The sequence below is a fragment of the Podarcis erhardii genome (assembly GCF_964252035.2).
Source record: "Podarcis erhardii genome assembly, chromosome: Z".
NCBI classification, from domain to species: domain Eukaryota; kingdom Metazoa; phylum Chordata; class Lepidosauria; order Squamata; family Lacertidae; genus Podarcis; species Podarcis erhardii.
In genome coordinates, this window is record NC_138504.1 from 10,734,639 (window position 1) to 10,760,061 (window position 25,423).

Consider the following 25,423-nt stretch of genomic DNA (forward strand, 5'->3'; position numbering starts at 1 on the left):
AGCTTAAGGTACTTCCTTCTGAGCAGATCTTCATAGGAGTTCACTTCTTATGCATTCACCTTAATGGTTTATCCAGCTTACATTTAATTGCATTTTAAAAAATAAATTAAAATATTTAAGATTCCCTTGAAACTACACTTAAGCCTGCCACTTACGAACATCCATCAGTCAGTCAGTCAATCAAACAAAGTGTATTTGTTGTTGCGACCATCTCCTGGTCATTTCATCCAAAAAGGAAATGCAGAATATACCAGAATTATATTCCTATATAATAGGAAATAATTTATTTGTAGTGTGTCAGGCATTGTTTAATAAAAACATTCTCCTCCAAAAGCCACAGCTCATCATCTCAGAACAAATTCAGCACAAAGTGTCAGTGTGGGTCCTCCATATGTTGTTGGTCAACCATTTCTGAGGAGTGTATGGGGTATTAGGGGAAAGGTAGCACCCCTGGCGGGGGACACATCATGCTCTTTCTGCGATAGCTTGTCCACCTTTGGTCCCCACCCTGCACTCAGCTCTCGCCTGTGGCTCCTAGAAACTGTCAGCATGTGACAGCAATCACAACTCAGAAAACTGCTTCAACTAGCTGGGTAAACTAAGTGAGGGTAGCCAATGGGTCTCAGACCCTTGGTGAATTAGGGAATTCCCCTGCATGCGAAGACAGGCTCTAGCAGATTGAGATGAAGAGACCAGTAGTGGGTCCAATGGTCAAGATGGTAGTCTTCTGTATAAGCTGTTGAAGGAGGTGAGGGGCAGATGGGGTTTGTCAGCCTGGGAAGGTAGCTCATCTAGGAGAAGGAAAACTCTGGTCCTAAACCTCTGCTATACTCATTCGTGAGAAAGGCTTCGGGAGTAAACCCCAAGGGAAAATCCAGCCCTGCTGCTTTGTGGGACATCTTTGGGAGAAGAAAAGGCTCAGGAGTAAACCCAACACAAATCCAGAGTGGAGTCCCTAAGACGGTTGGATGGCGCCTTGTATTCCTCCTTCCGGAGACTGCTGCAGCCAAGGTGGTGCCAAAAGTATTGCTCAGATTTCCTTTGGGCCACACCAAGAAGGCTGATAGGAGAGTCTTGTTGTCTGGGTAGCCCAGGACCTCCATACACACTGCCTAGGCTTGCATCCCAGAGAGGAGGCTCACTCCATTGCCTCTTGAGACAGACTGATGCCAAGAGCAGTTCCTGTTGGCCATGTTGGCTGGGGTTTTAGGGGAGTTCAACAGCATTGGGAGGGGAGCCACGCTGGCTTTTCCTGGCATTGTCTGCTGCCGCTGAACAGACTTTAATCAGCTTAGCTGTCTAAATATGCCAATAACTAATGAACTTTTGAGATGCAAGATATAGTTAGGAGTGTAGGAAGCTCACTTATACCAAGTCAGACCACTGGTACATCTAGCCGTGCATACTGGCTGACAACAGCTCTCCAGAGTTGTCTCCTAGCCTTACCTGGAGATGTCAGAGATGGAACCTGAAGCCTTCTAGATGCAAAGCAGATGCTCTGCCCAGTGAGCTATGGTGCACGGCCTTGTAAATTCACACTAAGCTTTGGTCTTCAAACCTTTCTAGGGCCGCCACTCTGCTTTTGCAAAGAATTGCAGGGTTGTAAAGTGCGGCGGCCATGGAGAGGTGCTTGCTCACACAAATGGTGCCTTCTTGAAAGGAGGGCCCTGCTAGTGGTTCACACCTCTTTCTCAGAGTGGTTCCTGCAAAGCTGCCTTCGTGTTTAAGCAACAAGTTTTAGCAAGCCCATGTATACCAGTTGCTGGAAACTGCAAGCAGAGAACATTGGGTTGCCCCCATGTCCTGCTGATGGACTCCCAGGCTTCTGGTGGCCTTTGTGAGAGCTGGATACTGAACTGGGTGGGCTTTTAGCCAGGTCCATTAGGGCTCTTAAGTTCTCCCCCATTCCTTTTTGGAAGGTGGGGGCAACATGGAACTGAGTGGGCAGTATTGTAGCTCTGCAGAAATTAATGTGGAATGCAGTTGTTGTGGTGTGGACAAGAAATGATTCTCCAGAGAGCAAGTTCTCCTTTTTGCCTAAATTTGATTTGAAAATCCATAATGTAGATCAGGGCTGGGTAGCCTGTGGCCTTCCAGATGTTGTTGGAATCCAGCCCCTATCAGCAGCACACACACCCCCAGCATTCAGGGATGATGGGAATTGAAGTCTAGCAACATCTGGAGGGCCACATGTTTCCCAGCACTGATGTAGATCCTACAAAGCTTAATCTGGAGTACAAAGTGTGTGATGTGAGAGGTGAATTGGTATCAAACAGTGTGTCTTAAACCTGGGTCTCCCGCTGTTTTTTGGACTACCACTCCCATCATACTTAGCTAGCTGGACCAGTGGTCAGGGATGGTGGGGACTGTAGTCCTAAAACAGCTGGAGATGCAAGTTTGGGAGACCCTGGTATAGAATCATAGAATTGTAGGGTTGGAAGGGACCCTGAGGGTCTTCTAGTCCAACCCTCTGCAATGCAGGACTCTTGCCTGATGTGGGGCTCAAACCCACAGCCCTTACATTAAGAGTCACGTGCTCTACCTACTGAGCTGTATGTTTGGCAGCAGGGAGATAAGCAGTCATTTCCACAAATTATCTCTCATTTAGTTCATGAATCTAATGAAGGGATTTGGTAAATAGATGACGAAAATCCTTAGTGCTGTTGGCAGGCTGAAAGAGAAATTGATCCTGAGCTATCACATTTTTCTAAGTCAGCACACTCATGTGCTAAGTGGCCAGGTCGGATCCTGTACTCTCCAGGAGGTGGGGAAAACACAGAAGTTGCTGAAACAGCGGCTTTTCTTTATACAAAGTTATGCAACCAGCTTGTTTGTTTTGTTCTGGGTGTTTTCAGGAGGTTGTTCCATCAAAGCAACATGAAAGAAGTTTTTCCCCAATGTTTTTCAATGCATTTGGGTTTGTTTGTTTTTTAAAAAGTATTTTGGAAAGTTGTGCATTCGGACACCTTTTAAGATATCATTAGCACATTTTGGGTGATTATTCCTGAGGAGCAGGTTTTCACCTATGTTTGGATATAGCAGTGTGCCATTTTCAATCAAGATGGCAAGCTAAATGTTTCAAAACTGATTTTAACCGCTGACTTCAAAACTGCCCTGATATTTTGGTATCTTTGAGTTCCTGAGTAACAAGTGCAAGGCTGCTACTAATAAATCTAACAGTTAGATCTGCTGTTTATAATCAGTTTTGATGACAGACTTAATGGCACAATCCTGTACATGCATACTGGTTGAACGTTATTATTATCTGCAGAGGAGAGAACTCTTGGGAGATCCCTCATCCTCAGAATTGCAGGGAGTGACAGCCTGGGAAAAGGCATTCTCTGTGGCAGCCTCTAAACTGTACATCTGCCTTCCTATCTGGCACCGTCGTTATGCAGCTTCTGACAGATGCTGACATCTCACCGTTTTGCCCCTGGCCTTTGACGATTAAAGTAGTGTGTTTTGTGTGACCTGCCCCTTTTGCTGAATTTATACTGTTCTGTTGCGTTTGGAATGGATTTATGTGTTTTATCATTGTCATGCTGTTGACTTGCTCTTATAATTTCATTTTCTGTAATTGCATATTGTCATAACTTGCCCTCAGACCTTACAGTGAAGGGCAGGTAAGAAAGCTTTGCAATTTGTAAATAAATACTTGGGAGTAAATCCACTGAGTTCCGAAGCGCTTACTCCCAGATGCATGGGTACGGAATTGAAGTAGGCTCAAAGTGGCTAGGAAATGAAAGTCACTGTCTCCCTTTGTAGTGATGTTGGGCAGGAATTTTTTGTGGGCTAGTTAAGATCTGTGGACTCTATTTGCAAAAATGCAATTAATTAGATCATTTCAATTTGGGGGACATAATGTTCAGGTGATCTGTCGGATTTCTCCTCTGGTGACTTGTCCTCTAAATAGGTTCAGAATTCAGGGGCCTCCTACAAGCCTATTATATATTCTCAGAAGGAGATGTTGTACCCTGACCTTTCTGGGTATTTTTATGTTCCAGGTGCCAGCTGGAAAATTCCAAGAATTAAGGTACAATGTTGCTCTGATCCTGAAGGAGATGAATGACCTGGAGAAAAGGAGTGTTCTGAAAATTCAGGACTGAACCCTTTCTGATTAAATTATTGGGGCTTGAAGACATTAGGAGAACCACACAAGAAACACCATCAAAAAGAAGTTGCTTCTGTTTTGTAATCACATGTATTGCAACGTCACCCTTCTGATAATGTGGCTGTAAATATTTTTTCTCCTGTGTATTAGAAGCAGCTGTTAGATTGTTGTTATTTTTCCTTTAAGTTTTACACATAAAGATAGCATTATCCTCGTTGGATAAGCCCTTTTGCGTGATTCATTGAAATGTTTTAAAAATAGCTGTCCCTATAGATGTGAAAAAGCCCTTTCTGAAAGAGTGCTGATTCATCTCACTAATTATTTCTAAGGGTTTGTGAGAGATCTGCTCACAACCTGCTCTACCGGCAACATAGAAAAACAGGTGGGGAAAGGTGTTGTAGCCTTTCAGATGACCTTTAGCTGAAAAACAGGGAAATTTGTCAGGAATGAAATTCAGTTTGTTTGTTTGCTTGCGTGAGTGCGTGTGTGCACGTGTGCTTGCTTGTTTGCTTAAAGAAGAATTGCAGTTGGCATTGTGCTGCGTACAATGAAAGTATAAGAGACTTGAAGTTTGTTGAAGAAGCAGTAGCAGGGAAGTATCCCTAAACTGTGTAACTCCACTCAAGGCCTTTATCATATCGTATCGTATCGTATCGTAAAACCTTTATTGGCATCACATACAACATCCAAAACAAATCAATACAGAATTACCACTTCCCCAGTGGTGCAAAACATTTGCTAAAAGAAAGGAGGAGGCAGAGCAGTCTATCGTCACATCTCTTGGTCTCCAGGGAGATCAGGCGTCTGCAGTGTATTTCAACAACAAAAAAACAAATAGAGATATTTAGCCACTAACTTGGTGAGCTCCTGATCATTCCCCAGTAATAGAAAATGTATGACCTCTGACTCTGGTTTCCATTTGGGGATACAGAGTTGATCCAGAAATTGCTGATGGAGATCAGCATATAGTTCACAATTGAAAATCATATGTGCAAGGGTTTCCACCAGGTGGTCTTTGCATGGGCAAGTTCTTTCTGCTTCCACCCTACCTGAGAACCTTCCCCAAAGGAGGTTGGATGGGTTTGAATTAAACCTGCCCAGCAAAAATGCCCTTCTTTCTTAACGGTCAAGCCTTTATTAATTATTGTGGGGAACTGGGGGGGACTGTTGGCCAGGCCGTGGTGTCGCTGTTGCACAGGATCCTTGGCATAGAGTTGGAAGGGGCCACAAGGATCATCCACTCCAACAACCTGCAGTGCAGGGATATTTTGCCCAATGTGGGGCTCAAATCCATGATCCTTAGATTAAGAGTTTCATGCTCTACTGATGGAGCTATGGACCCAGTTATCTAAACTTCTTCTGTTCAAGTGAGCAATATATACATTCAGAGGGGAAAGAAGAGCCTGCTGAATCAGGCCCCATCTAGTCATAGAATCATAGAGTTGGAAGAGACCACAAGGGCCATCGAGTCCAACCCCCTGCCAAGCAGGAAACACCATCAGAGCACTCCTGACATATGGTTGTCAAGCCTCTGCTTAAAGACCTCCAAAGAAGGAGACCCCTCTTTTCACAGAAGCAAGCTAAATGCCTCTGGGAAGCCTGCAAGCAGAATCTGAGAACAACAGCGCTCTGGATACATCATCGGAGGCAATATATTCAGAGATGTATTGCCTCCGACAATGGAGGTAGAACACGGCCCTTGCGGCTAGTAACCACTGAAAGCTTTATCGTCCATGAATTTTTCTAATCATTGCAACAACCAGTCCAAGCTGCTTCCCACCACTCCTTCTTGGGGGGCCAAATTCTGTAGTATCATCAGTGCCTACATGACACTTTAAAACAGGAGTGGGCAACTTGCACCCCTGAGGCTGCTAGCCTAATTGCAAAAGCAAGTGGTCAGTTGAGACAGCTGGCAAGAGCAATCTGAACCTCCCCTGGGCAAGGAGAAAGGGTGTCAGAAATAGGGTGGGGTGAACGGAGTGGTATCAGAAAGAGAGAGGTGAAAGGGGTGTAAGTTTTTGGGCTCTGCCCCACCCATAATACTTAAGTCCTGTGTACCGCCACCAGCATAATGCAGCCAACAGATTATTCCCAAAATAATGCACCTCTCATCAACAACAACAAATGTGACATAAGCAAAACACAGGTCCCTGCCCCAGGGAACCTACTTGTCACTGCATGGGACACTGTTTGGAAAAGCAAGTACATGAGGTTCGCAAGAGGGGGAAGCAATAAAAGATGGGCAGTGTCCAAAGAAGAGCCTGTTTATAGAGCAATGATGGCCAAACTTGGCCCTCCAGCTGTTTTGGGACTACAACTCCCATCATCCCTGACCACTGGTCCTGTTATCTAGGGATGGTGGGAGTTGTAGTCCGAAAACAGCTGGAGGGCCAAGTTTGGCCATGCCTGATGTAGAGGGTAGAGTTCAAATTGAAGTATCACAGAGATGCAATAGATAATTTGATTCTGTCTGCATTTAAAAGAGCCCACCTAATAGACATTTTCTGAAACAATGCACGAACCGAAACATAGCCGTCCTTTGAAACTTGCACGTATCTGAATTTTGCAACACAGTTCTCCAGCCAAGTAATGTTTACAAAGCAGGGTAATGTGCATAAAATGCAAATAGGTGAAATAACATGCAAAAATGCATATTATGCATTATATGCACTCTATTGCAAAAATGACGCCATATTGCATACAACTGCATGTATAAAGAGAGAGCCATGCTGAAATGCTAGTGAATTTTCATGAGAACTTGTGTTTTTTTAAAAAAGAAACAACCCCAAAATTGCAAACTAATGTGGAGAACTGAACTCAAGATTGGAAAAATGAACTGAGAGAAACCAAAACAATCAGGTTCACCCATTGCTAATCCCAGTCAACATTGCTGACTGCTGAGAGCCATACTTATTTGATATCTTAAATATTCAGCACTCATTTAATTTATGTAGCCCCTCCGCTTTCATCTCCAGCTACTATTTTTTTCATTGTGAGCAGTTAAGCAATTGCCTATTATATAATAGCTGCTGAGCAAAGCAGCTGTTCAATAGTGGAACAGATTCCCACAGGAGGTAGTGGACTCCCGTTTCTTGGAGGTTCTTAAGCAGATGTTGAGTGGCCATCTGTCATGTGTGATCTAGTTGAGATTGCTGCATTGCAGGGGATTGGACCAGGGGACCCTTGGGGTCCCCCCCAACTCTGCAATTCTCCCATCATTGCTTAATGATGACTTGTTATTGAGGGGATGTTACCCATCTATTGGGGAGGCTAGTATGGGATCTGGGATTTCCACAATTGAAGGGCTAGGGAGGAATGGCGGTGGGGCTAGATATCTCTATCGGCGAAGGGTTTCGAGATGCAGTGATCCTCAAACCCCTTCCAATCTATGCCCCATCCCAAGGGATGAGGGTAGAAAGAGCAAGGATTACACACCTCTGTCACTGGTGCTGTGCAATGCCAGGTCCATAGGCAACAAAACCGCTACCATGCGTGACTTTTTTGTCTCGCAGGGGATTGACCTGGCTTGCGTGACGGAGACCTGGGTACGGGAAGGCGAAGTAGTCTCCCTACATGAGATAACACCCCCAGGTTTCTCTGTCCTCCATCAATCGCAGACTGTGGGTCGGGGGGGGAGGAGTAGCGTTGTTATTCCGGGAGGATTGCTCTTTCAGAGCTCTGCCATCACCGACAATCTCCGGCATTGAATGTGTTGGTCTCGTGTGGGGCACCAAGGAGAGCTTGGCTGTCTGGCTGGTGTACCGACCACCCAGCACACCTGCAGCCACCCTGTCAGACCTGCTGGAGGTGGTGGCAGGCTGGGCCTTGGAGTTCCCAAACCTACTGGTTTTGGGAGACTTCAACGTCCATGCCGATGCCGCTCCCTCCTCACAGGCTCTGGACCTAGTGACTTCCATGGCAACACTAGGGCTCTCCCAGGTTGTTTTGGGCCCTACTCATCAAGCAGGCCACACGCTGGATCTGATCTTTGGGGCTGGCATAGATGTGATCATGCTCCCTGCTGTGGATGTGCCATGGTCTGATCACTACGCTCTGAAAGCCAAGATTGACTTCCCGCTCCTCCCCGGCTCGGGTGGCGAACCTATTTGGGCTCGTCCGCGAAAACTGATGGATCCTGATAGATTCCGACAAGCCTTGCGGAACCCTGCTCCTCCTGGCGACTCATTAGATGACCTTGTTGAGGACTGGAATAACCGGCTCTTGGCAGCCATTGATGAGATCGCGCCTAAGCGCCCTCTGCGACCCCGTCGAAACCGGGCCCCTTGGTTTACTGAGGAGCTCCGGAAAATGAAGCGGGATCTCAGACGGCTAGAGCGAGTATGGCGACGGACTCGTGACAGAGCCTCAAGAACATCTTATAGGACGCTTATGAAAGCCTATGAGATGGCTATGAAAGCTGCTAAGAAATCTTACTTTGCAGCTTCCATTGCATCCGCTAGCTCTTGCCCGGCACAACTTTTTAGAATAATTAGGTCAATAACGTCCTTAGGAGGACAATCAAATTTAAGCACAAATTCGACCCACAGCTGTGAGGCATTTGTGAGTTTTTTTGCGGATAAAGTCCTATTGCTCCGCCGTGACCTCCCTGCCAATTTAGATACAGTGACTGAACTGGAGGCCCCTCGACTGACTTCAGGTCCAATGTTGGACCATTTCGATCGGATACTCCCTACTGATGTGGATAGATTCCTCCAAGTTGGTAGGCCCACCACCTGCCTCCTTGATCCATGCCCGTCTTGGCTGATTAGGGAGTGTCCAGATGTTGTGCGGACCCCCCTGGTTGAAATTATCAATTTGTCCCTTGACACGGGGACATTCCCAGGGGAACTGAAGGAAGCAGTAGTGTGTCCACTCTTAAAAAAAACTTCATTAGATCCCTTAGACCTATCCAATTACCGCCCAGTTTCAAATCTTCCATACCTGGGTAAGGTAATTGAGAGAGCGGTTGCTGAACAGCTTGGTAGGTTTCTGGAGGAAACATCGGCATTAGATCCATTTCAGTCCGGTTTCCGTCCTGGTTTTGGGACGGAGACGGCTCTGGTTGCCTTAACAGATGATCTCCGTAGACAACTGGATTGATCCTTTTAGATTTGTTAGCAGCCTTTGACATGGTCGATCATGATCTTCTGGACCACCGCCTTGCAGACGTGGGGATACAGGGCATAGCCCGTAACTGGCTGTGCTCTTTTATCTCTGGTCGGGGACAGAGGGTGGCACTAGAGAGGGAAATGTCATCGCGCCACTCCTTGGTGTGTGGAGTGCCGCAGGGCGCAATTCTCTCCCCGATGCTTTTTAACATCTTTATGCGCCCCCTTGCCCAGATTATCCGGAGCTTTGGGCTGGGCTGTCACCAATATGCTGATGGCACTCAGCTCTATCTGCTGATGGATGGCCACACCGACTCGACCCCGAACACACTGACCAGATGCTTGGAAGCTGTGGCTGGATGGTTTCGTGGGAGCCGATTGAAACTAAATCCTTCGAAGACAGAGGTCCTATGGCTAGGTCGGGATGGCATGGGGATGAGGGACCAACTCCCTTCTCTTGCGGGAGCCCAATTAGTGCCATTGCCTTCCGTTAAGAGTTTGGGTGTAATCCTTGACGCCTCCCTTTCCATGGAGGCGCAGGTTACAGCAACAGCCAAGGCGACATTTTTCCACCTTCGCCGCATCAAGCAGTTGGTCCCTTACCTTTCCCGCCCTGACTTGGCCACAGTGATCCATGCAACGGTCATCTCCAGGTTTGACTACTGTAATTTGCTCTATGCAGGGCTGCCCTTGAAGCTGTCCCAGAAACTCCAGCGGGTACAGAATGCTGCAGCGAGGCTCCTCACAGGGTCTCTGCCATGGGAGCATATTCACCCAGTGCTTTTCAAGCTGCACTGGCTCCCAGTGGAGTACAGGGTCAGATTTAAGGTGCTGCTTTTGACCTTTAAATCCCTTCACGGCCTAGGACCCTCGTACCTACGGGACCGCCTCTCCTGGTATGCCCCACGGAGAGCCTCAAGGTCCATAAATAACAACACCCTAGTGGTCCCGGGCCCTAAGGAAGTTAGATTGGCTTCGACCAGAGCCAGGGCCTTTTCAACTCTGGCTCCGACCTGGTGGAACGCTCTGCCTCATGAGACCAGGGCCCTGCAGGATCTGATTTCTTTCCGCAGGGCCTGTAAGACAGAGTTGTTCTGCCTGGCCTTTGGCTTGGAGCCAATTTGATTCCCTCCCTCCCTCTCTCTTTTTTTCCCCCTCTCTTTTTTTTCTTTTTCTTTCCTTTCCCCCCTTCTTTTCCTTCTCCTCCTGTGATGAGGCTACATTTTAATATTTTAAAGTTCCATTATTTTAATGTTGTATTTTATTTTTGTTTTTAAGTTTGTAATCATTCATCTTGTTTTTATTATTGCTTGTAAGCCGCTCTGAGCCCGGCCTTGGCTGGGGAGGGCGGGGTATAAATAATAAATTATTATTATTATTATTATTAAGTCTCCTCCTCCCCTGGGTCTTCCCCAGGCAATCTGAGACTCGGTTGTGGTGCCTGTCTTTGCTCCTTCCTCTTCATACCTTCAATGGTTTTTTGAGACCAGAAGGTAGGGGGGTTGCGGCAGGAGAGGGAGACACCCGTGGCTCTTCACCAGCCAGACTCGTCTCTGCCTCTTGGCCTCCTTCCTAACCTGCTTCAGCTTTTGCCTTCTGAGCTTTTCTCTGCCACAGACTTCTCCAGGCCACTAAGCCCTGTTACCTCTTCAGCTTCCAACACTTCCTCTTCCCAGGCTGCTCCCTCTTCTCCCTCTGACCACTCATTGTTGTCCCACCACCAATCCCTGGGTTCTGAACCTTCTTCCCTTAGGAATTCCCCAGCTAGTTCCTCGCACCACTCACCTGCATCCAGCTAGTCCGTGACACTACCTGGGAATGCTGAGGATTGAATTTGCTACCTCTGGCACTGAGCTGTCGCTCTTCCCCAAGTACCACCACATCCTGCCTCCATTTTATCATCATCTGAGCCCTCCCTTTCGGCAAGTCTAGTTGAGCTGTGAGCCGTGCTGAGCCACATAACACTTAACAAGCCTATTATAGGGAGATGTGTAAAAGTTGTTCATGCCCCTTTTTTTTTTTATTCTGAGAGCTTATTTACAAACTGAGAAAGTCTGACCCCCTTTTTCACTCATCTTTTCATAATTGCATTATCAGTTTTTCTTCCTGGCTCTTGCTTTGATGGCCACCTGTTGCTATTTTCAATACCCTTCATCGTAAGAGTGATTCCCACTGTGAGAGGCAATTGGCCACTTGATCTCTGAATGAAGATATGCTTGCAGCAGTGACACATTTTTGCTGTTTGTTTTGAAATCTAAACCTTAGTCACTTTAAATGTGCCTCTCTCAGCTATTTGAGGCATAATTCACCAAACTGTAGCTCTGCAGTCAAAATTACATTAAATGGGTCAACTGAGATGCAAAGTCAATGTGTATACTGTAAACACACCGAAGCACACTTAAGGGTAAAGTTGAGCAGTTCACTGTAATATGATGCACTTACAGTGGGGAAGCCTAGCTGCCTATCAACTGGCTAACCTGGTGTGCTCAGGGGATGAAGCTACTGGAATGTTTGCAGACCTGCTTCTGTAAGGGAAGGGAATGTTGTCAGTCTCGGGAATGAAAGCATGCAAGTCCCCAAGGACAGAAGGACCACCTGAGAGAGTTTGATGCAGCTTACTCCTAGGTAAACTAAACTGGATGCATAGGTTTGCAGTTCTGCTAATCCAAATAACACGAGCCTGCTGGATCAGGCGAATGGCCCATCTAGTCCAGCATCCTGTTCTCACGGTGCCCAACCAGGTCCCTTTGGAAACCTCCAAAGCAAGACCTGAATGTCCAGTCCGAGTTACTGTGCGCATGAGTAGCTGACCTGTACAAATCAGCATGTGCACAAACACTTGAACACACGCAGAGACACCTCACCGTGTACAGTGCAACGTGTGGACACAGTGCATTTCTTTCGTATGGGGCTTCCGTGGATGGGATCTTGGGGAGCTCTTGTTAGAAACGAACGGCAGGCTGAATCCTGCCCCTGTTTGCCCACCCGTGTTGTGGGGTTGCTTCGGCGAGCTAACTGAAACGAGGAGGTGAACCCAAACTCCAAGCGCTTCCCTCGTCCTGCAACTCGCTCGCAGCAACAACACATTATAAAACTGCCTGGGTTTTGTAACCATCCCGCACGCCGCTGCCCAATGAGCGGCTGCAGCGGGAGGAGGGCGGGGTGGAGAGAAGGAAAGCGAGGCAGACAATCACATTGGCCTTTTGATTTTTACATAAGTATTTTGCATAGATGAGGTACTTTCATGAGGGGCGTGTCTGGGGAGGGAAGCCGGCAGAATGGAGGGGCAGGCGCTTCCACAGAAACAGACGGGCAGCAGCAACAGCGCGGTGTAGACGCTGCCTCTGCCTCCTCCAGCTTGTCGTGCTCCGCGGCGCCACTTGAGCAGCGTGCCCGCCCTCCCGAGCAGAGGCCACCCACCGCCTCCGCTCAAGCAGTCTGCCCAGTCATGGGCTCCCCGCAGCGGCAGGAGGAGCAAAAGCTACCAGCTCTAAGCTTGGATGCCGAGGCTCTCCAGGCGCGCGGTTCGGAGCGCTCTTCTTCCTCGGCTTCCGTCGCCCTCTCTGCGTCCTCGCGGCAGCCAGAGACCACGATGCGCCCGCCCGAGTGGCAGGGGATGCTCCAGAGGGCAGAACGGTGGCTGGCGCAGAGCGGGCAGCTTCCCGAAGTCCTTCGGCTCTGTCAGCTGGCGTCGGGCAACACTCGGCTGCTGCGCGCGGAGCAAATGGGCGAGCTGGTGGATTGCATGGCGCGCAGCATCCGATTGAAAAGCAGCTCGGCGCCGGTACGTGAATGGGAGGTCTTCGGCTGCCACAAATGCCAAGGTTTTCTCTACGAGCCTGTCTCGTTGCTCTGCGGCCACACTTTTTGCAAAAAGTGCCTGGAGAAGGAAAGGGGCCAGGCGGCAGGATGCAGCATCTGTCCACAGGGCAAGGGCGCTCTGCCCCGGCTCCGGATAAATGTCGTCCTCAGCAACCTGTTGGCCAAATGCTTTCCTGAAAGAGTGAAGGCGTCGCAGCTCCGGTGTGAAGGGAATCTCTTATATAAGGAGAAGAATTTTCAGGCTGCCCTTCAGAAGTACAACGAAGCAATCCGATTAGGTAAATTACCTTGCGATGCGCTCCGTAGGTGAGGTGGGCAGTGGATTACTCAGCGTCACCTTTTCTTTTCTTTTCTTTTCTGTCTCTTCCTCTCGCTTAACCAGGGACCTGTGGGGTTGTATTTCTGCTAGCCTGTTCACCCGTGAGCGTAGAACGCGTTATTCCCTTCCTTTCTTGCTGACTCTCAAATGAGCGTGTGAGTTTCCTCGCTTTGATGGGGGAAAGTGGTATTCTTGGCGGGGTAGGGGGGTGGGGTTGAAACTTTTCTCCGTGTTTTTATCTCTCTGGTGACTCGTGCACATGTGCAAGCTACCACAGGAAGTTTCCGTTTCCTAGAAATTAATATGCACGTGTGAACTAGCTCCTTGTCACTCCTTTGACGTTTTCCGTTCTCCTTGCAGCAACTTAAACTTTTCTGAGGGACACAGAGGTGAGGTGGCCAGCTGCTGTTATTTGTTAAACTGGCCCTGCTCTCCGGCCCTGTCTTGTATCCTGACAGGCAGAAATTCAACTGGTACACTCTTGGCAATATGTAGAGCTGCTGCTGGGGTGTGTGTGTGTGTGTGTGTGTGTGTGTGTAAAGGTATAGCAGCAGATCAGTAAAAAAGAAGTTATACAGAAGATGTGCACCGATTGTTATGAATCTGAGTTTATTGTACTCCAATCCCAGCTCGTTTTGACAGATTTAGTATTGGTGTTGGGTCACTATTGCGAGTGCCTAAACAAGGGCTCTGTTTGCCGTGTATGTTATCCAGGGCAGATCAGTGTAACTGCTTGTGCATAGTGTCCTACCTGGTGAGAGTGCGCATTCATACAACCAATGTACCCCACATCTACACCTGCCATGTAAGAAAGCTCTTCTTGCCTGTTGGCAGGATGGAATAGAAGGTAAATACAAACATGATAAATTACAGCTTAGTAACACTGATTCAGACCTTCAAGGTAGTCTTATCACCAGTATGCTTCTAGCCGCCTCTAATCTTTGTATAAAGCCAAAGTGTATTAAAAGAAGACAGGTGTGTTTCCTCTGGGATGCTGACGGTATCAGTTAATGTGATGGGTTTCAACCAGAATATCTTGGTCAGCTTATACTGCCGGCCACGAAATACAGTAGTACCTCGGGTTACATACGCTTCTGGTTACAGACTCCGCTAACCCAGAAATATTACCTCGGGTTAAGAACTTTGCTTCAGGACGAGAAGAGAAATCGCGCGATGGCAGCGTGGCGGCAGCGGGAGGCCCCATTAGCTAAAATGGTGCTTCAGGTTAAGAACGGACCTCCGGAACGAATTAAGTACTTAACCCGAGGTACCACTGTACAAGGGGATCTAAGTACCCACCCCCCTCCGAGGGGTGTAGCCTGCAAGGTCTTGAAAGGTTCAGCATGACTAAAATGTACATATGCTGATTTATATGTATAGCTACAAATATCGATCTGTAAGCTGCACGGTGCTTTGCAGCATGCTGAGCTGCCCTATAAACAAAGTTGTTGTCGTTGTTGTTGTCGTCGTCGTCGTTTGTTTTTTTTTAAAAAAGCTTTTTTTAAAGTAGAGGAAATGACAGGAGATCACGTAAGTCCCTGGACCACGCACACCCTGGCTGTGTCTTGTCCATCAGGCAAACCCTCACCTTTGCATCCTCACCAAAGTCTTGTCGATTCCGTCCGAAGTGAAAGTAGGTCAGGAGAACAGTATGTTGCGTAAGCTTAGTAGCCCGGTCTTAATTCCCTGCCCCCTTCCTATGGAATAGTTGTATAACGAAGCACAGGTCGCGTTTTCCAAAGCATCCCACTGGCGGGCTGATCATATTTAGTTAAATTGCCAATGACTCACTGCTGTGGTCTCTTGCTCACTGGAATTAGATTTTATTTCTAGATGTGAACAGTGGCTTTTTGTCTGCAAAGGATCCCCCCCCGCGCGCGCGCCGTCGCCGCCGCCCCACGCATTTCTCTTTAAAGCAGCATGCAAGCTAGGATTAATAGACACTGTTGAATTGAGTGAAATGCCTTTTTAAGAAAGTATTGATTGTGCCAAATCGAAGGGGTCAGTGTCAGTGATTTCAGAAATTGTGGAAGCTTTTCCATAAAGAATCTTGATTTACCTTTGCTGTAGCTGAATACTGCTGGCTTTTTTTAAAAAAAAATATTTGTTTCTTTTGGCAAACTATTGCATAACTTCCAGAGTGGTAGCTGTGTTAAGTATTTTGCAGCCAAGAGAGAGAGAGAGAGAGAGAGAGAGAGGTTCTTTGTGGCACCTTTTAAAGATGAAAGGAAAAATCTTGGGATGCCATGAAGTTTTTGTTGTGTTTAGAAAAAAAAATGTTGAGCCATAGAGCATCATCTGTAGTGAAAATCATAATATCATATAATCAAATCATGCAACCATACCATGTAACCATAATATCATGCCATCGTTCATACAGCCATATATCATCACAATATCATACAGCCATAATATCATACAGTCATAATTTGACCCTGCATTTGACACAAGTATTTTAGCTCAGTACAGTGGTACCTCTGCTTATGTACTTAATTCGTTTCGGAGGTCCCTTCTTAACCTGAAACTGTTCTTAACCTGAAGCACCACTTTAGTTAATGGGACCTCCTGCTGCTGCCGCGCCACCAGAGCATGATTTTTGTTCTCACCCTGAAGCAAAATTCTTAACCCGAGGTACTATTTCTCGGTTAGCGGAGTCTGTAACCTGAAGCGTATGTAACCTGAAGCAAATGTAACCCTAGGTACCACTGTAATCTGACCTGGTATATAACAACTTCCTGTGTCCACTAGTTGGTCTCCCTCATCCTTTCAAAACTGGTTTCTTTTTTAAGGAAGATGTTAGAGCATCTGCTTTGTGTGTGGAAGGTCCTGGGTTCAATCCTTGGCATCTCTGAGTATGGCGAGGAGAGAACCCTGCCTGAGATTCCAGTGAGACATTGTCAATCAGCTCAGTGCCAGATTTATGTATAAGCTAAACAAGCTTTGGTTAAGGACCCCACTCACTTGGGGGCCCAAAAAAAATTTAAAGGGGAAAAAACTGGATGTACATTTCCAAAATATAAGATTTTAAAAAAACAAAAACCTACATACAGCAACAGTGTTTTGGGTTGTGTAGGCTCCTGTGGTGTACAGTGGTACCTCGGGTTACAGGCGCTTCAGGTTACAGACGCTTCAGGTTACAGACTCCGCTAACCCAGAAATAGTACCTCGGGTTAAGAACTTTGCTTCAGGATGAGAACAGAAATCGCGTGGCGGCAGCGGGAGGCCCCATTAACTAAAGTGGTGCTTCAGGTTAAGAACAGTTTCAGGTTAAGAACGGACCTCCAGAACTGATTAAGTTCTTAACCTGAGGCACCACTGCGCATATTTTGTTATGTGCAAATGGCTTTAGATACATATTAGGTCCATAAATTACCATATTGCATATATTCAACACAAAAAGCAGCGGCAATTTGTTGCTGGACATAGAAAGGGCCCCATTACCTTCAGTAGCTTAAAGGTAAAGAGACCCCTGACAGTTAAGTCCAGTTGCGGATGACTCTAGGGTTGCGGGGCTCAACTCGCTTTACGTGCCCAGATATCGCGCGGACACCCCTGGTTGAAATTATCAATTTGTCCCTTAACACAGGGACATTCCCAGGGGAGCTGAAGGAAGCAATGGTGTGTCGGCTCTTAAAGAAAACTTCACAAGATCCTTTAGATCTATCCAATTATCACCCAGTTTCAAATCTCCCATATCTGGGTAAGGTAATTGAGAGAGCAGTTGCTGAACAGCTTGGCAGGTTTCTGGAGGAAACATCGGCTTTAGATCAATTTCAGTCCGGATTCTGTCCTGGTTTTGGAACCGAGACAGCTCCAGTCGCCCTAACAGAAGATCTCCACAGACAACTGGATTGAGGCAGGTCGGGACTGCTGATTCTCTTAGATTTGTCAGCAGCCTTTGACATGGTCGATCATGATCTTTTGGACCACCACCTTGCCGATGTGGGGATACAGGGCATAGCCCATAAATGGCTATGCTCTTTTATCTCTGGTTGGGAACAGAGGGTGGCACTAGGGAGGGAGTTGTCGTCGTGCTACCCCTTGGTGTGTGGAGTGCCGCAGGGCGCAATCCTCTCCCCGATGCTTTTTAACATCTTTATGCGCCCCCTTGCCCAGATTATCCGGAGCTTTGGGCTGGGTTGTCACCAATATGCTGATGACACTCAGCTCTATCTGCTGATGGATGGCCATACCAACTCAATCCCTGACACACTGACCAGATGTTTGGAAGCTGTGGCTGGATGGTTTCGTGGGAGCCGATTGAAACTAAATCCTTCAAAGACAGAGGTCCTCTGGCTGGGTCGGGATGGTATGGGGATGAGGGACCAACTCCCTTCTCTTGCAGGGGCCCAATTAGTGCCACTGCCTTCTGTTAAGAGTTTGGGTGTAATCCTTGACGCCTCCCTTTCCATGGAGGCGCAGATTACAACAACAGCCAAGGCGACATTTTTCCACCTTCGCCACATCAAACAGTCGGTCCCTTACCTTTCCCACCCCGACCTGTCCACAGTGATCCATGCGATGGTCACCTTCAGGCTTGACTACTGTAATTCGCTCTATGCGGGGCTGCCCTTGAAGCTGTCCCAGAAACTCCAGCGGGCGCAGAATGCTGCAGCGAGGCTCCTCACAGGATCTCTGCCATGGGAGCATATTCACCCAGTGCTTTTCCAGCTGCATTGGCTCCTGGTGGAGTACAGGGTCAGATTTAAGGTGCTGGTTTTGACTTTTAAAGCCCTTCACGGCCTAGGACCCTCGTACCTACGGGACCGCCTCTCCTGGTATGCCCCACGGATAGCAACACCCTAGAGGTCCCGGGCCCTAAGGAAGTTAGATTAGCCTCAACCAGAGCCAGGGCCTTCTCAACACAGGCCCGGCCTGGTGGAATGCTCTGTCTCTTGAAACCAGGGCCCTGCGGGATCTGATCTCTTTCCGCAGGGCCTGTAAGACAGAGTTGTTCCACCTGGCCTTTAGCTCAGAATCAGTTTGATTCCCTCCCCCTCTTTCTTTTTCCTTTCTCCTCCTATGAAGAGATTGCTCCCGAATTATTTTAATGTTGTATCTTAATCTTTTAAATTGTATTTAAATCAACTTGTTTTTATTATTGGTTGTTAGCCGCCCTGAGCCCGGTCTTGGCTGGGGAGGGCGGGGTATAAATAAAATTTTATTTATTATTATTATTATTATTATTATTATTATTATTATTATTATTACTGGACGAGGGAGCTGATGTTTATCCACAGACAGTTTTTCCATGTCATGTGACCAGCATGACTAAGCCGCTTCTGACGAAACCAGAGCAGCGCACGGAAACGCCATTTACCTTCCCGCCAGAGCGGTACCTATTTATCTACTTGCACTTGGACGTGCTTTCAAACTGCTAGGTTGGCAGGAGCAGGGACCAAGCAACGGGAGCTCACCCTGTCGTGGGGATTCGAACCGCCGACCTTCTGATCGGCAAGTCCTAGGCTCTGTGGTTTAGACCACAGCACCACCCACGCTTAAAGGTAAAGGTACCCCTGCCCATCAGGGCCAGTCATGTCCGACTCTAGGGTTGCGTGCTCATCTCGCTCTATAGGCCGTGAGCCGGCGCCGTCCGAAGACACTTCCGGGTCATGTGGCCAGCGTGATGAAGCTGCAGCTGGCGAGCCAGCACCAGCGCAGCACACGGAAACGCCGTTTACCTTCCCACTAGGAAGCAGTCCCTATTTATCTACTTGCACTTAAGAGTGCTTTCGAACTGCTAGGTGGGCAGGAGCTGGGACCGAACGACGGGAGCTCACCCCGCCGCAGGGATTCGAACCGCCGACCATACGATCAGCAAGTCCTAGGCACTGAGGTTTTACCCACAGCACCACCCGCGTCCCGCGCCACCCACGCTTAGGCCTCATCAAACCTAAATCTGGCCCTGATCAGCATAGTCAACGTTGAGCTAAAAGAACCAGTAGCCTAGATGTACCTATTAGGCAACTGCCTTCATTGCAGGGGGTTGGACTAGATGACCCTTGGGGCCCCTTTCAACTCTACAATTCTGTGCAGTTTAAGTAGTTCTGTCCCTACAATTCCCAAAAGAAAAGCTTCTGGGTTTTTTTATTCTTGTATGCTACTACAGCGACAAGAATGTTACTTGCCCTCAAAATGGAAAGATGCAGAAATCCCATCAAAGGAAGAATGGATACAAAAATGTACGGAGTATGCAGAAATGGTGAAATTTACCGAAAGAATAAGAAATCAAGATAACAAACTTTTTCTAAAAGAATGCAAATGGTTCATTAAATATTTATAGATAAATTGCAAACAGATAAAGAACGTTGGTGGGATTATTGTAATAACCTGCAGTTTCATAAGAGTACATATTTAAAGTAGATGAATAAATGAGCAAATTAAGTTAATTTGGATATGTGGAAGATATTAAAAATAAATTGAAGGAACTGCAGAAAGGGGGAAGGAAGTCAAGTTTTGAAATGTTAAAATGATTGTAAAATTAGTGAGATGTATAAACCTGAAAAGCATAAATAATAATAATAAAACAACTCTATGATTCTGCATTTTATGTGGATGCTGTTGTTTCAACTGCATTAGCAGCAGCACCTGCCTCTGAGCATTGCAAACAGAGGGAGGGGAGCACTGGTTCCTGTCACCCTTATGTAAAGTTTATTTTGCATAGAACACACTATGAAAAACACTATTTTAAAAATCAGGAAATTCATGTTTTAAACGTCACTGTCTGCTAAGGTAGCCTGTTTTGATCCACCCTTTTGTAGAAATAACAGAACCTTCATTTCCTCCCCATTGATTTATAGAAACTGTGTGATCTTATAGCTTTGTCATCACCTGTGTTTATGAAACTCCTGAAGAGCTTGTGTAAGACAAACATGATGGCTCTTATAACACCAGTTCCTGAGAGCTCCAGTTAATTTAAAACTTAAATAATGGATGCTTCCTAGACGTACCGGAGACGAAGTGATTATGAAGGATACTGTATACATGAGAAGTGCCTATAGTTCTTGTTAATAGTTGTACTGAGTCAATGTTTCCATTACTTCCAGAGCCCAGTGATCATTTGTCATATAGCAACCGGTCCCAGGTTAACTCACTTTTGAACTGTTGGGAAGAAGCTCTGAAAGATGCAGAAATGGCCTGTAATCTCCAGCCAACGTGGATAAAGGTGAGTTCTGGTTTCAGATTCACATCTTTTTTATTTAACTGAGCAAATCGTCACTGTCCGTGTCACAGTAGAAATAAATGTCTCTGATTTATGGCCAACTGGAAATTCCTCAAACAGGCCAGCAGATTGTGCGCAGTTAAATTTGTGATGGGAAATAGGCAGTGGTAACTTCTGAGATATAAACTCCATGCAAGTTACTAGTCCACAAACGTTTTGGTAAAGGTAAAGGTAAAGGGACCCCTGACCACTAGGTCCAGTCGTGACCGACTCTGGGGTTGCGGCGCTCATCTCGCTTTATTGGCCAAGGGAGCCGGCGTACATATGGCCAGCATGACTAAGCCGCTTCTGGCGAACTGGAGCAGTGCACGAAAATGCCGTTTACCTTCCCGCTGGAGTGGTACCTATTTATCTACTTGCACTTTGACGTGCTTTCAAACTGCTAGGTTGGCAGGAGCAGGGACTGAGCAACGGGAGCTCACCCAGTCGTGGGGATTCGAACCGCCGACCTTCTGATCGGCAAGTCCTAGGCTCTGTGGTTTAACCCACAGCGCCACCCGCGTCCCCCAACGTTTTGGTAGTTTCTGGCAAATTGGTGGCCTGAAAGAAAAAATCAAGTTATCAGCTACGTTTACAAAATATTCCTCCTTGCCTAGCCACTTGGAGGTAATTTTGCTCACTACAGATGACCTAGTATGGCAGCGGTGAGGAATCTGAGGCTCATGGGCAAATGCAGCTCATTAGATATCTTTGTCCGTCTGTCAGGATTCTCCATAGGCTACACCTCCTCTTCCCAGCCCTCACCCTCCTTGAGTGGTTTTGCTTGGCTGAAATTTCTCCTTGATCTCTGATAATGCTTTGTGTATGCATGATTTTGCCTCTGGCCTTGCCCACCACTGTCATGTGGCCTCCAGAAGACTCCTCAGAAGGAATGTGGCCCTCAGTATGAAAATGTTTATCGGCTTTTGTGGTGTAACAGGGCTGGTGAACCTGCCGCCTTCAAGATGCTGGTGCACAAACTATAGGTCTTCTCTGCTGTATCCCCAGAAGCACAGGAAGGGCTGTAACTGGGTGGCAGAGCTTTTGCTTCACATGCGGAAGGTTCCAAGTTCAATTCCCAGAGTCTCCAGGTACGGCCAAGAGAGACTCCCTCTCTGGAACTCTGGAGAGCCCTTGCCAGTCCATGTAAACAATACTAAACTTGATGAACTAAACAATGGTCTGACTCTATACAAGGCAATTTCCTGTGTTTTTACTGCATATGTTTAAGTTGTTAGGTGAGCCTAGGAAAAGGCAGTGATGACTCCCTTCCTTCTTGCAGGGTCACTTACGGAAGGGACAAGCCCTTGTTAAACTTGGGAAAACAGAAGAAGCTTTTCACGCCTTTTTATTCTCCCTTGCCTTGGATTCTGGGAACAAAATGGCCAGATCAGAAGCTCAAAGGGTGAGTCCTATGTATCTTTTTATCTGATGTCCACATCTCTAACCGTAGCACCATCTCCTATTTTAAGAAAGAAGCCAACCTGTAGCTTACCAGTTTATCAGTTTATGGGATGTGGTTGTGCTTCATTATGCTCTCCACTATTGTATTGTCTGGGTGAACCTTATGTAAGTTATTTTGGAGCAGGGAACTGTCACCATGTTGTTGCCATATGAAGCTGCCAAGCACATCGGTGGTGCTGTGATGGAGAGGTCACACCGAGTCCTTCGCAGTGCACATGACAGGCAGGCAAAATAGCAAATCAGATGTTTGTTCAGCCATCGGTCTTGCCCCTTTTGCACCATGCTCACTTTTTAAAATGTAGGGTGTTCACTTCAGCTTTGATCCCTACCACTTCATCAATAATACTTTTAAAAACTGCTTCGGGGATTGGTGGTGAAGTTGGTATGGATCTTTGTGACTTTCTCCCTTTGCAAGTTCCCCTTACAGTACTTGTAACTTGTATCCTGGTTGCCCTACATGACTCCACCTTTCCCCCATCAGCTTCTTCTTCAAAACCCACCTTTCCCTTAGAAGTACTTAGCATAACCCCATAGTTCTCATGCCTCACGTATATTGCCCATGGGTTTCTAAAGTAATTGCATATTGTTCCTGTGTCTGTCCTCTGCATCCATCTCCCTAATGCCATTGTATAAATAAAAAACAGCCATAATCATGATTTTTAGCCCACTTTTTGTCAGCTGTCATATTAAACCTCTAAGCCAAGTCATGTCATCATGTTGTAAGATTTAAAAAGGGGTAGAGATAGCTTAATTATGGTGATGTTGGTGCCATCAAATGCACACAATTTTCCTCCCTGGGATGAACTTTGAAAAACCAGTTGCACAAGGTTTTTGGCATGATTCAGGCTGAACTGGGGAAAGCTGGCTGTGGGGAGGAAGGCTGCCCTGAACTGGGGAAAGCTGGCTGTGGGGAGGAAGGCTGCCAGTTGGCTAGTGACTCTGATGTCACCAACCCGCCACTTCTTCTTTTCTTCTTGGCAGCCCCTGGAGCAATTTTGCAACTGGTTTTAAAATTAACTTCCTTTTCTTGGTAAGGTGAAATACATACATACATATATATATATATATATGGTATATATATATATATATATATATACCATATATATACCATATATATATGCCAACTTTTGTATCTTGGCATGTCCCTTTCCCCCTACCTCCCTGACAAACCATTGCCTTATGTGCTGTCATTGTGCCATGTGCTGTTTTTGTACTGGTGTGTCTCATTTCAGTGCTGTTCCTCAGCACAACGCTGCAATGAACTGATAACGTTCATTTTCCAAAGTTGCATTGGTGACAGTGCATTGTGTGAAGGAGGCTGCATTTAATGATAAAAGTAGCCTTTGGGTGAATTGGATGACTGTCCTCAGAGCACAGCACAGTGAACTTGTCTGATTCTTCACTAAGGCTGTTTGGGCAGTTGTGACACTCTTATTTCAGAAGCGCTCAGACTGAACCCATGAAGCTGAGCTCATCCTAGCTGGTTGCTTAGTTTAGAATTGCCATCAGCCTAAGAAGTGGGTTGTGTTCAGTGAGCATGGTAAAGTTTAGGGAAGCAACCTGACCTCCCTTCTACCTTGGAATTCCAGTGTGGAGACTGGGAAAAGTCTCTGTTCCATATTCAATGCCTGTTTATTACAGTACTGTATATACCTTTGCTCTCAAGGGCTCTTTAAGTCACCTCCTTCTCCAGTGTAAATAACTAGAGGCTCTGGTAGGATTTGCTGCTTGAGTATCTTGAGCAATTGGCATTCAGAAAAATGAGCTGCAGGTAGGGGAGGTAGGGGTGGGGAGCCTATGATATGGTCAGACTCCCATCAACCATGACCATTGGCCGTGCTGGTTGGGGAGAGGCATCTGGAGGGGCACAGGTTCCCCAGCCCTGAAATAAAGTGTGGGGAGGAGGTTAAAGAGCCCTTTGGCTTGGGCCTTAGGTAATATGGAAGCAAATAAGTTTCTGGCCCTCTAGCCCTTGCTCAATTCAGAATATTGCCTCCGGGTTTCACAAATGCTGTTTGTTCAGGAATATAGGGGAAAGGAGTTGGGAGACATCTCAGCCAAGAGAAACCCGTACTGCCCTGTGACTTGGTCACACCACACAGTGTGCATGAGGCTTCCACTGTGCAATTCAAGTGGGGAGGGTTGCGGCAAACTTCACTGGGCCCATGCAATGCAATATTGATGCCAATGGTTGGCGTTAGCTTCTTAGTCTCATGAGATGAGAATGCAAAACTGCAGGTAGGGGATAAATGGCCCTCCAGATGTTGCTGGACTCTAACTTGGATAGTGGTCAAGGTAGATGGGAGTTGTAGTCCTTACAACCTCTGGAGGAACTGGGCTCCCTATCCCTAATGTAGAGGGTGGAAAAAAGGGATTGCCTCTAAGAAACAAAAACGTAGGAAGCAACCTCATACCAGATCAGAGTATTTGTCTGTCTAGCCCAGTGTTTCCCAAACTTGGGTCTTCAGCTGATCACTGGCCTTGCTAGCTAGGGATGATGGGGGTTGTAGTCCAAAAACAATTTGGGAAACCCTGATCTAGCTCAGCGTTGTCTATGCAGACCAGCAGCTGCTCTTTGGGCAAAGGAATCTTCCTGTTGCTACCTGATCCTTTTGACTGGAGAGGGAAAGGGCTAATGATTATTATCCAAAGGAGCCCAGGGCAGCAAATGTACATGCAATAAAATATATTTAAAAGAATTCCATTACAGGTGCAGACTTTGAAAGCTCCCTACTTAAAAGTCTTGTTGAAAGAGGGGATGGCTTCTGGTAGCTGCCAAAAAGGCAACAGAAGCAAGCCTTGGATTTTTTTAGGAGCCCAGGAAATAAAGCAGCAGAATTTTCCAGTCTCTGATTTTATTTTTATGCTGAGATAGCTTGCAGTTAATAGTTTTCAGATGAATCAGCATTCTTTTGATGCTGGCACTTAACCAGTGGTTTTCACATCTTTGTGAATCTGTTGGCTCTCTCTCTCTCTGAATGTATGATGATCCCGTTTTGGAATGTAAAAGCACACAGCAAATCTTGCTTTGGTGCAGAGGATTAAACTTGATGCTTACCTCTGTTGGGTTTCATTCAGAGATGGGATGCACAGGCTTGGCCCCTCCTGTTGAACCTTGGGTTTAGATTCCTGCCCACTTCGCGTAGCTTTGAACTATGTTCTAATGCTTATCCCAAGAGACAGGGAATGTGCTCTAGCTTAACCCACCCCACAATGTGGTTGTGTAGATAAAAGTAGGATAACCCCAGGTATGCTCGCCTCTTCCCTTTGAAAGACAGGTTAGGATGCAGGCGTTTAAATTTTTAATGGTGTGGGTAGAACACAAGTCAAATCTGCCCTGCCCTGTGGTCAAACCCAGATGACTGAAAATTGTTTTGTTTTGTTTTGTTAGGAGTCTG

At 46.7% G+C, this 25,423-nt stretch overlaps 2 protein-coding genes across 4 annotated transcripts in view; both read left to right on the forward strand.

Annotated features, from left to right (window-relative positions):
- The window catches only part of COMMD5 (COMM domain containing 5), a 35,515-nt gene extending 31,181 nt beyond the window's left edge, over nucleotides 1–4,334 (forward strand). Inside the window, exon 7 of the mRNA XM_081848198.1 lies at nucleotides 4,005–4,334. Within this exon, the coding sequence (XP_081704324.1) occupies nucleotides 4,005–4,106 (102 nt within the window). The 3' untranslated portion in view covers nucleotides 4,107–4,334. The remainder of the gene's footprint in view (nucleotides 1–4,004) is intronic.
- LONRF3 (LON peptidase N-terminal domain and ring finger 3) overlaps nucleotides 1–25,423 on the forward strand; it is a 499,535-nt gene that overhangs the window by 454,210 nt on the left and 19,902 nt on the right. For 2 of the 3 annotated variants that reach the window (XM_081847972.1, XM_081847974.1), the window contains exons 1-3: nucleotides 10,640–13,319; nucleotides 20,407–20,525; nucleotides 21,844–21,966. In XM_081847972.1, the coding sequence (XP_081704098.1) occupies nucleotides 12,464–13,319; nucleotides 20,407–20,525; nucleotides 21,844–21,966 (1,098 nt within the window). In that variant the 5' untranslated portion in view covers nucleotides 10,640–12,463. Of the gene's footprint in view, nucleotides 1–10,639; nucleotides 13,320–20,406; nucleotides 20,526–21,843; nucleotides 21,967–25,423 lie in introns of those variants that run through there. The other variant, XM_081847973.1, reaches the window with a different exon arrangement.